General features: G+C 37.5%; 1 protein-coding gene and 1 gene segment (V, D, J or C); both read right to left on the bottom strand.

The window, feature by feature from the left end:
* Positions 1-6385: 6385 nt before the first annotated feature.
* LOC123987248 lies at positions 6386-6895 on the bottom strand. The segment is given in 2 exon segments: positions 6386-6703; positions 6794-6895. Coding segments are annotated over 2 exon segments (348 nt in total).
* Positions 6896-7884: 989 nt separating this feature from the next.
* The window catches only part of LOC123958690, a 10245-nt gene continuing 5668 nt past the window's right edge, over positions 7885-12461 (bottom strand). Inside the window, exons 3-4 of the mRNA XM_046032223.1 lie at positions 10440-10744; positions 7885-9014 (exon numbers count right to left, since the gene is read on the bottom strand). Coding sequence (XP_045888179.1) covers positions 8754-9014; positions 10440-10744 — 566 coding nt within the window. The 3' untranslated portion in view covers positions 7885-8753. The remainder of the gene's footprint in view (positions 9015-10439; positions 10745-12461) is intronic.

Raw genomic sequence — 12461 nt, 5'->3', positions numbered from 1 at the left:
GTTAATTGACAATCAATTAAACAGCATTATGTTATCTCAACCATCAAACACATCTCTGGCTACATCACCACACAACAAATCAACTAGAAAACCAGAAATGAAATGTTACCGGCTAAACAAAAGCTTCTCAAAAGAGCAACTTTAAGATACTCCCGTACACCACTCTGTACTGGCTCACACTTGGACCATTACAGGTCTTCTCCCTATAAATGACTCCACACTCCATCATTTCCTGTTTGCCCCTTCGGCCCAGATCCCTGCTTGATGAGGAGAACAGGTGAATAAAACAAACACTTGAATGACCTTGGGTAAATCCCATAAGCTAAAATAAATTACTTGAAATGAACTGTGTATGTGTTGTATTTATCCAACCATGATTTCAACTCTTCTGACCAGTACTTATATGAACTGACATGAAATGACAGGCCATGTGTCCATTGATGCTAGCCCATATGCTAAGGGTAACCGTCCTATGCTAATGCTCAGCTAAGATTAGCTTAGCATGCCAAGACCAACACTGCTGACTTCAATGAAGGCATGGGGTAGCCCCATGACAGTCCCCCTCCCTAAAGGGTAAATTCATAGGTGTCATTTACACTCGGGACACTGGGGACATGTCCCCACCACTTTTTTAAAGGATAATTTGTTAAAAAAACGTTCTGAGATATAGCTAACAGTAAATAACAAATGAGAATGCCTTTAGAAAATAACTTGCACATTAAGAAAAAGTAGCAACACAGAATGCCTGAAAGCTGCACTGACTTAGATTCTGTTATAGTTTTATATTTGGAAATGTAACGTGCCACCTGAATTTTGTGTTTCCTTTTACATAAATGAAAACATTTTCGTCATAAATTGGTGAAGGAACTTCACAATGTAAGTTACTGAAACATACTAAAACATTACATTATATACTAAACAAGACATTTTGAAAGCTTGAACATTTCCTTTGTCTCTTTTGTCCCTTATTGAATGTGCCCCTCTGACAAAACATCTGGCCCCAGCCTGGCCCCATCAATACTATTGGTGTAGAACCGCTGCTGTCATCATGTATATAAGGGACCGGACAAAGAGCAATTAATTGTGGACTGGGTTTTGTGTAGGAAAATTGTTCTCATAAAAATGTTGGTGTTCAATCTGCAAATCATCTGGAAGATTTTTTTTTTATTTTTACTGAAATGTACATTTTTGTGTCACATGCATGATATTAATCAATGTCATTACAAAGATAACGTTTCACTACACTAATACAGCATTGCATGAAACATTGCTTTAAAGGACAAACAACAAAATTGTATTTTTTTTCCTTAAAAATAAAGAATAATATTTTATTTTGTGTAGGTTGGAACTTCAATATTCAATAAGTCACTACTCAGACTCACTGACAGTAACAATCAGTATTGTGGAAAAAAAAACAAATAATACTGAATATTGCCAGTGGTAGTGGTAAATGGAGGAAGTTGTTTTTGTATGACTCTCCTGTTATTGTCTCTCACTGTGTCTCTTCTGGCACAGTAATACACAGCTGTGTCCTCGGTCTTCAGATTGTTCATCTGTAGATAGACTTTACTGCTGGAGTCATCTCTGGAGATGGTGAATCTACCCTGGACTGACTGGGAGTAATAGATAGGAGAACTAGATGTGTGTACAAGAGCAATCCACTCCAGTCCTTTTCCAGGAGCCTGTCTGATCCAGTTCCAAACTGAGCTACTAAAGCTAAACCCAGATGTTGTGCAGGTGAGTCTGTGAGATTCTCCAGGTTTTCTAACTGCTGGTTCAGACTCTGTTATGGTCTGACCTTCAGCACCAGTCGAAACAAACACAGCAACCACCAAGAGTGTTAACTTTGCGTAAGCCATGTTCACAGCGTGCTTCTGTTTTCAAATCTATGAACCTCCTTTAAATATGATGTAAACTGGATCTCTGTGAGAATTTGTTTACAGTAAGCTCCTCCTACATCACATTCTGCTTTTACAGTCAAATTCAACAGTATGAACACAGCATGACACAAAATAAAACAGCATTTAAACAAGCTGACAACTAGCAAATAGTGATTTGAGACATCTGAACCTCCCTGACTGCGATAACCTGCTGAGTCAATTTAGAAAATTTGATTATTCACATGATTCTGATTTGAAAAGATTTGTTCTCCTAGAATTTGACAAACCCCCTAATGGCTTCATTTCTGATGAAGTTTAATTCAGAAATCCTAGGATTATGAACTAATACATCTGATTGTAATCGTAAAATTAATTGATTCATACTTTTGGTTTTATTTTCATTCTGTTGCTGCAAACACAAGTGAAGTGAAAGCAAGATAATATAATATAATAATATAATAATAATATTTGAGTTTGTTGCAGCTGGTTGAGGGTCTGGATTGTTATTTCTTTTTTTTTTACTTTAAAGATTTCAGAATATAAATTGTGGCAGTTTGAAGCCACAGACATACAGTCATCAAAAAATGAATTATTTAGGAAGTGACACCTGTGGGACGATATGCAAAGAACTTACAACTGCAGTGCACAAGAAAAAGGCTGCTGGTTTATCTATCAGATTAATGTACATGAAAGTGCAAATTTTAAATCACAATTAAGAAGAGTAAACAAAACAATTTGAGTAGTTAAGTGAGTGTAGAGCTGAAAACAGTTTGATTCTCCATTTATTCTCTCAATCCACAGACTCTGCAGGACTCTGTGCATACTGTAATTTTAACTCCACTCCAAACTCCTGCAAACTTAGAGTAAAAACACAAGTTAGACAGTTAGCAAAAACAATTTATTGTTCAGCCACTGTCTTCTCTGAGTCATTTTGATGAAGTGTATTGTATCTTTTAACATTAATGACATTAGTCATGTGAGTTGATTGTGGTAAAGATGAGTCCTGTAGGTTTTTGTGCAGCTGCTCAACCAACTCCAGTCACTGTGACTCTCGAGCACAATAATAAACAGCAGAATCTTCAGTCTTCAGACTGTTCATCTGCAGATACACCTGCTGTCTGCTGTTGTCTCTGGAGATGGTAAACTGGCCTTGAACTGACTGAGAATAGTAAGTGCTACCACTGCTACTGATATAAGCCACCCACTCCAGGCCTTTTCCAGGAGCCTGTCTGATCCAGCCCATCCAGTAGCTGCTGAATGTGAATCCAGAGGCTGTACAGGTCAATCTGTGGGATTCTCCAGGCCTTTTAACCACTGGTTCAGATTCTGTCAGAGTCTGACCATCAACACCTGTTAGGACAAGAAAATAATAATTTTCATTGAGTTGGTAATGTTTTAAAGATAACTCAACTCATGATCAATGAAGATCTTCACCTGCCCAGCAGACAGTTAAAAGCAGCAGTCCTGTCCTATAGTCCATCATGTTAAACTGTGTGTCCACTGTTCTCTGTCATCCTCTCTGCAGTCAGATAAGTAGAGGTGGAAGACATCTGAGTTTTGCATTGACTCCTCCTCACAGTGTGGAACTGGATTTGACTTGGATCTCAGTTACAGTTTGGTGAAACCGGAAAATAAATGTTTACTGTTAAAAAGTCAAAGAGTCCCTCTTTCTTTTTTGACAAACTCATTGTTAAAGTTGGTTGCTTCATTATTAAGCACAGTCTGTATCATGTGTGTTGCAACAGTGTATCTGTTTTACAATACCCCCAAATAAGTATTTTAATCTGAGTTTTGCATTGACTCCTGGATTTGACTCGGATCTCAGTTACTGTATAATAAAACTGGAGAATAAATATTTACGTGTAAATCACTCATTAATCCAAGAGGACAAATCCTGTGTATTATGATGATTTGCTCACAGATTGTTTATGTGAAAACATTTTCAAGACATCAGGGACCCCAGTAGGAATCACAATGAATGAATCAATATAAAATATTAATGCCTAAATGTTTTGTACTGACAACAATTCAAGTCAAGTTATTTCCATACATAAACATCTCCTGCTTTCCTACAGAGCGTGATAAAGTGTTGGGGCTACTTATTAGTTTATTAGTTATCAAACACAGAATAAATTTGAGAAGGAGAGATCTGCTAGAATTTTCTTTTTTAACAATAACCATGTCCCTCTGAATAATTCAGTCAGATACTGTTATGATGCGTAAAACAGAAGTTGCAATGAAATGTAAAAGGTTTGTCCTCCTCTCTGATCAGTGAAGGTGGGTTTTGCACTGACTCATCCTCACAGGGAGGAAAGAGTTTGGTCTTTTTTTTGTTGGATGTGAAAAACAGTAATGTACGAGTTGCAACACAAGCAAAAGAAATTAGATTTAAGCACTCTAAATTTGAAACTGGCCTAAAATGAATTATCTTTAAAAGTTGAATTTTATCTTTTATGAAGTGGTCAAGTTTTATCAGAGTATCGTCCAACAAATTCCAACTTTAAAGATACTCACAACTGAATTTTTATGAAACAATATTATAAAACAGGAGATTACATTATGTTCTTCATCTTAATCATGTTTCAGGTCCACAAAGTAATTTTATATTACAGTAAATAAAAATCTGACACACACACATATCATTCACTTCCAACAAATAAGAATCATTTGATTATTATCAAATACTAATTCAGATTTTATATTTATATTTTATATTTTATTCAAACAGGTCAAACTGAACATGGAGAGAGGCTGAAGAGCACTGATCCAGTGAACTTATCATCAATGTAATGTGTTTTGTTTTATGAAAAAAAAGTTAAAATTTTTTGGGGGGGGAAATGCCTCCACTGTATATTTAATATTATTATTGTATATTATAATGAACCATGTTAAATTCCCCTTTTACTTTTGCTTTTTTTCAATGCTAAATGTGTCTGTTTCTCTCTTTAACAGTGAACTGGTGTTGAAGTCATTAGTGGTCTGAGGGCTCCTCCTCTGGTGGCTTCATGTTAAGTGTTTTTAAAAAGGAGAAGCCCTGAAGGATTTTTTACAGCTGCTCAACTCACTGCGTATCGAGCACAATAATAAACAGCAGAATCTTCAGTCTTCAGACTGTTCATCTGCAGATACACCTGCTGTCTGCTGTTGTCCCTGGAGATGGTAAACCGGCCTTTTACTGACTCATGACTTAATTGACTGCCACTGTTGATATTTGCAACCCATACGAGTCCCCTTCCAGCAGCCTGTCTGACCCAAGCATCGTCATAATCACCACCTAACCCTGAATATGTGCAGGTCATTCGTTGGGATTCTCCAGGTCTTTTCTTTTCATCACTGGTTCAGACTCACACCACAAATTTAAACATCCCATTAGTTAATGTAATCACATTATCTTCATTTCAGGTGTTTCCAATAAAGAGTTTTAATTGTTCTTACCTGCCGAGTTAATACACAGGATGAGAAAAAACTACTAAATAATCAGCTCTGATCATCGTAAAAGCCAGTTGTGTCTGTCCAGTCAACAGGATATGTCAGTGATTTTGTCTTTGTCCTTCACTCTGCAACACATACGTAGAGATGGAAGAGATCAGAGTTTTGCATTGACTCCTTCTCACAAGAAGAAGTGACCCAGAGTGATTTTGCTTTGCTGTATTTCATCCTTCTTCAGAACAGTGTCCTCTGTCAAATCCCTGATCAAAACTTATTTTCATATTGTGACTTTCTCCTAACGGGCTTTATTTTGTTGCATTCGTCTCATTATATCTCTTAAAATTATAGAGCCTAATATTATTATTACTGTCGCCAAGCAGGTTATGTTTTGGTGTAATTTATTTGTTTGTCTGTCAGCAGAGAATACGGAGTCAATACATTAGATGAATAATTCTTTATGGAGCATGACTACGGAGAGAAAGCACAGTTTCTCTCCCAGTTTGGAGTCTTCTTCTCTTTAAATACACTCCAGTACAAAACAAGTTGAGACAAATGGTTGACAAGAGAACAAATGGCAGAGCACATGTAGAGTATTAGCATACACTCAAATGCCTGAGCTGACAAAAGAATGTAAAAGGATGTGGCATCAGAGATGTCTCTCTACTCCTTGATTGGTTTATGTTAAAACTCTCACATGCCAGCAGATGTTTATTGTAAGACAGAAAACCCTTTGATTAGTACTCACTGTTTAGCCAAAACCCCTGTGACCAAGGCTAATTTCTCAAAGTTAATAATAGTGAATCCTAAGAATCTGTAACCTATAATTTATTTCTCACAAGACCACCCTCCTGTATCATGTCTACCGTTCTGTACCTTTTGTTGGTTTTGTGGTTATTGTTTGTTTGTTTCCTTTTTTATGTCTAACGTCTATAAATATAAACCCTTAAATAAATTTATACACAGAATTTTCATTAGTACGAGTTAATCAAAGTCGTTATTATTTTAAAAAAGTGATACTGAAAACATTCACAGTGGTGGTGGTAAATAGAGGTAGTACTTTTTGTATGACTCTCACATTATTGTCTCTCACTGTGGATCTCTGGCACAGTAATACACAGCAGTGTCTTCAGGCTGCACATTCTGTCCGTTTAGAGTCACTCTGTTGCTGGAAGAGTCTAAGTCGATACTGAACTTGTTCTTTAGGGAATCTTTGTAGTATGTGGTGGATCCAACAGCTCCACTTCCAATCCACTCCAGTCCTTTCCCTGCAGGCTGTCTGATCCAAGCTGTGAAGTAGCTGCTAACAGAATAAGAGACCTGACAGGTGATGGTCAGACGTTGACCTGGCTGCACAGTCACAGAGGCTGGCTGTGTCAACTGTTCACACTTCACACCTGTTCAAAAAAGAAAATGTTTAGTAACAAATGATCAAGTTATATTGCAAAAGAAGAACTGCTGACTTTGACAAATCCAGAGAGACTCACATCCAGCTGCCAACAGCAGCAGCAGAGCTACAGAAAACATGGTTTATGTTGAAAGTGACGTGCTGTGAACTCCACTGACAGCCTGATGGGAAGTTTTTATAGCTGAGTAACAAGGATGGTTACTGAGTTTGCATAGAATCAAACACATGAAGCATCAATGTTGGTCTAACTGGAGCCAATAGAAGAGTCTGTTGACTGTTATTATATCTGCAGAGTGAAAACATGCCTGTAAATCACCTCTGCTTTACATATGATAATTTAATTTCATTACACATTTTGAAAATGTTCCTGCATTAACAGAAATAAAACAACTGTTGGCTTTTAATGTCTGTATTGATATCATTTTAATATTAAAACATTATGAAAATGATTGCAACAACTATTAGGATCATTATTACTATTCTTAATGTCAATATTAACAAGAGCCAAGGATTATGCAAAACTTCATTAAATTCATTAAAATCAGCATTGTGATAATGATGATGTGCAGAGTGAAAACACGCCTGGAAATCACCTCTGCTTTAAATATTACATTTTGATTTCATTGCACATTATTTCATTATTGCTTTTGTTAATGTAAATATTCACATGAATTATGGGTAATGGAAAACATATTCATTATCAGCTTTGCACAGTGTGTCTAGCATGTTTATAGATTATTAAAAGACACTTTAAACATGATGCAATCTGTTTTCCTCAGATCATTTATTTACTGTCAGCACCTCCTACATCACATTCATGATTAACTTCAAACCTCTGAGACCAGTGTTTTTGTAATTGCAGCATTTATTTAGTAATTTATTTGCTCACTCACTGTATTTGTTACAAACAGAAATACAGAGAGAGCAGCCAGGATCATTTTCTTAGTAAAAAAAACTTCTGATGCTGCTGGTTTGAAGGTTTGCATAAAAGACCTGATGATAATGATGATGAAGGCTTTCAGTGTTTGCAGATATCTGAAGACACAGACATACAGAGAAACTTGGCGCCTCCAGAGGCAAAAAGCTGCTTAGGGACTGAAACCTGACTGACTAAATGCAAAAAACTAAATATTTTATCTTAGATGAAAACTAAAGTAATTCACATATTTGTAAGTTACTTTTTGTAATTATCACTACATCAGAAATAAAAAACAGTCTTAATCATATTTCATGATATGTGTTTGTGTTTGTTTTGTTTAATTGAATATGCTGTTGTACTGTCCTGTTCAAAATGTGTGGAATCAAGTTAACGCATGGGGTGATTATGGTGCAATGGATAAGACGCCAGCCTTTGGCGTGAAAGACATGGGTTCCATCCTCCATTGTGTCCTTCAGCAAGACACTTAATCCGTAGTTGCTCCAGAGGTGTGCGACTTGCTTTGGATAAAAGCGTCAGGTAAATGTAAACATGACTTCTGTTTAGAGTAGAAAAGTATCAACTATCACAGTATCCAGTGTACATGAGCAGCAGGAGTCCAGGGTTCAAGTGTCAGTCAGTTAAGATCAATGAGAACAGCAGATCTGAGTGTCTCCTTTTAGAAACAGAGGAGAGAGAAACTTGACACCGAACGCCCTCTAGTGATTTTATAAAAGAAACTGCAACAAGTTATTTTCACTCTCATATTATGACTCACTTTAGATTCCACATAATTTACAGACATTATTGTGTCTTAGTAGAAATGTTTAGTATTTGTATTAGTTTATACTTGCTATCATTGGCCTTTTATGAACAAGTGATTTTTATTGTGGGTTTTTTTTATTTGCTAACTAATAATGTTTCAAAGGAACAGTTTACACAACTTTGTATTATTTGAAAAAAAATAATAGTAAAATACGGAATACAAAAAAATAAAGATAACAACAATACAACATTTAGTATATGATTTATATAGCTACTATTAAAAAAATGTAATTCTTAGGCTCTACTAGCTTAAAGATGAGTGCTGTAGGATTTTGTACAGCTGCTCAACCAACTCCAGTCACTGTGACTCTCGAGCACAATAATAAACAGCAGAATCTTCAGTCTTCAGACTGTTCATCTGCAAATACAGCTGCTGTCTGCTGTTGTCTCTGGAGATGGTAAATCGGCCTTGAACTGACTGAGAGTAGAATGTGCCACTACCATCAGTATAGATAAAAGCAACCCACTCCAGTCCTTTTCCAGGAGCCTGTCTGACCCAATGCATGCTGTAGCTGCTGAAAGTGAATCCAGAGGCTGTACAGGTCAATCTGTGGATTCTCTAGGCCTTTTAACCACTGGTTCAGATTCTGTCAGAGTCTGACCATCAACACCTGTTAAGACAAGAAAATATTGAATTTTTTTGAGTTGGTAATTTTTTCAAGACAGCTCAACTCAAGATCAGTGAAGATCTTCACCTGCCCAGCAGACAGTTAAAAGCAGCAGTCCTGTCCTGTAGTCCATCATGTTAAACTGTGTGTCCACTGTTCTCTGTCATCCTCTCTGCAGTCAGATAAGTAGAGGTGGAAGACATCTGAGTTTTGCACTGACTCCTCCTCACACTCCTCAGTGCGTGATTATAAAACCACTGATTAAAAATGTTTTTACATGTTAAATGCTCCGTATTTGTATAGCGCCTTTCTAGTCTTTTCGACCACTCAAAGCACTTTTACACTACTTCTGCATTCACCAGTCATACACATTCATACACTGAGCCTAAGTGCTCAAACCGAAACTAACATTCATACACATTCATACACTGGCGGAACAGCCGCCAGGGGCAATTCGGGGTTCAGTATCTTGCCCAAGGACACTTTGACACGCAACCAGGGAGAGCCGGGGATTGAACCGCTGACCTTCCAATTAACGGCCAACCTGCTCTACCTCCTGAATTTGTGCATGTAGCATTTCTTTTATTCACACCTGATTTCAGCGGATTTTTAATGAAGTGATCACATCAGTCAGACTTTTTTACTGAGTCTGTGTGTGTGTCACTGTGGCAAAATGTGGTCCTGGAGACACCTACTGTAGCTGCCACTACTACCACAGAGGTAATTTTCAGTCCTTTACCAGGTATTTATACGTCTGTGGAGAAATTTTCATAATGCAATAGTGTCACAACCATGCAAGATGGAGTCAGGAAACATTTCAGGTGTTTGGTTTAGTCCCTTAACGCCGATCGTCGCAAATTCACATCACAACGCTTCCACTCAGACTATAGCCAAGACAGTGTATATATTCCGATGCCAGTTTGTGTGTATTCAATACGTACCTAGGAACCTTTTACAAGCACTCGTTTCTCATTTATGCCTGTTGTTGCTAATTTGCATCATAACTACATAATACCTGAATTTGTATCTATTCTATGTTCTATAGACAAATTAACAATATCCACTTAATTTAGCATCAGCTTGAAAGAAAATGAAAACAAAAATAATACATAATAATAATTTCTTATTTAATTGTAAATGCATTAAGGCGTAAAGGGGTTGGATCAAAATGAAAGGTGAGCCCATCGCAAGATTGTCTCTATATTATTAATGTGTTTAACGGTTATTGTTGTTGGTTAATGATGATATTTCTGAGGGCCGCTTTACATGATTGTACATAAAACCATAAAAAATAATTCTTTTGTATGATCTATCAGCCCAAATGAGTACCGCAGGTTTTTGTACAGCTGCTCAAACAACTCCAGTCACTGTGAGTCTCGAGCACAATAATAAACAGCAGAATCTTCATTCTTCAGACTGTTCATCTGCAGATACACCTGCTGTCTGCTGTTGTCTCTGGAGATGGTAAACCGGCCTTGGACTGACTGAGAGTAGGATTTGCTGCTACCACCACCGCTACTGATATAAGCGATCCACTCCAGTCCTTTTCCAGGAGCCTGTCTGACCCAGTTCATATAATAGTCACTGAATGTGAATCCAGAGGTTGTACAGGTCAATCTGTGGGATTCTCCAGGCCTTTTAACCACTGGTTCAGATTCTGTCAGTGTCTGACCATCAACACCTGTCAAGACAAACAAGAAAATAATCACTTGCTATAAGATAACAGATTTAAGAAGGCAGATTTAACTCAAGATCAGAGAAAATCTTCACCTGCCCAGCAGACAGTTAAAAGCAGCAGTCCTGTCCTATAGTCCATCATGTTAAACTGTGTGTCCACTGTTCTCTGTCATCCTCTCTGCAGTCAGATAAGTAGAGGTGGAAGACATCTGAGTTTTGCATTGACTCCTCCTCACAGGGAGAAACTGGATTTGATTTGAATCTCAGCTACTATTTGTTGAAGGTTTTCTGTCATGTCGTGGAGTCATTACTCCAAAAGTCCCTTTTTCATGTCTCAATATAATTTGTGCAATAGATAGAAAATCACAGTACTTAAGCTGGTTGCCTCATTATAAAGACTTTGGCAGGTTTTCAGTTTTCACCTTATGCAATTTGCACACTTAGCCATGCAGGTGCTATTGTACTAAAATGAAGTATATGTCTGTATATGTCAAAATGTGTGGAATCAAGTTAACACAAAGACTTTTGTTAGAAAAATATCAACTATCACAGTATCCATTGTACATGTTAATCTTTAGTTCAGTCCAGAGTTCAAGTGTCAGTTAAGATCAATGAGAACAACAGATCTGAGTGTCTCCTTTTAGAAAGTTGACACTGACTGCCCTCTAGTGATTTTCTGAAAGAAACTGCAACATTTTTTGTCACTCTCATATTATGACTCACTTTAGATTCCACATAATTTACAGACAATAATGTATCTACATTTGTATAGATGTATGCAAATGTTTGGTTTTTGCAGTAGATTCATTTCAGCAATCATAGTGTTGTGTTGTCTTTGGCCTTTTATGAACAAGGGGTGGTGATGGAGCAGTGGAAGATACATGCCTTTGGTGTAAGTGACCTAGGTTCAATTCCCCACAGTGATACATCCACCAATGTGACAAGACACTTAACCCCTAGTTGCTCCATAGGGAAATGAATAAATATAATGTCAGCGATCTTTGTTAAAAAAGCAAGCACCACTTGGAACCTTCAACCCCCTATTTTAAAGTGGTACTTTCCTTCCCCCTCTTAGTGGTGTTTCCACCAAAAGTAGCGGGGACTTAAGTCCCCTGGATCTCTTTTCAAGGAACTAAAAGGTTCCTTAAGCCATTTGTTGTGTGCGTTTCCACTGTGGTCTAAAGATTAGGCAAAACCAGCTGACAAGCTGTAGGCCTGTACGCCGTACAAAGCAATGCACACACATCATTATTTGTAACCACTATCCATGAGCAAAATTTATAAATGAACTTCAGATTGGATTGGAATATAACATATAAAACTATAGGCTTTGCTTAATCAGCCAGCAGCTTTTTTGTGTGGGCAACACAGTCTCACTCCCTACTCGTCAAATGTCTGACGCATGGTCAAGGGACCCTGGCGTCACTTTTTTGACGCACTGGGTATACCTTCGGCTTCATTTTTCAACGTGCGGGGCAGTCCAATAGACTTCTATAGAACTCAACAGCGTTGAAATTTGACGTCTTGGGTCGATCACCAAACCGCAACCCGTTGTCTGCCTTGTGGGTCGAGACAACAATAAATAAAAATAAAAAGGAATACGCTACCAAAAATTATCTATGCCAGGGCGATTCAAATGCCCCCCAACTGGTGTTTGATGTTTAAAAACCCTCGCAATCTGATATCAAAGGGCCCTCAAAAGCTAAGCGCGTTCATCAGCG

This window comes from Micropterus dolomieu, linkage group LG02 (genome assembly GCF_021292245.1).
Source record: "Micropterus dolomieu isolate WLL.071019.BEF.003 ecotype Adirondacks linkage group LG02, ASM2129224v1, whole genome shotgun sequence".
NCBI lineage: Eukaryota > Metazoa > Chordata > Actinopteri > Centrarchiformes > Centrarchidae > Micropterus > Micropterus dolomieu.
The sequence above is the reverse complement of the archived record's forward strand: the minus strand, read 5'-3'. Positions and strand labels throughout refer to the sequence as shown.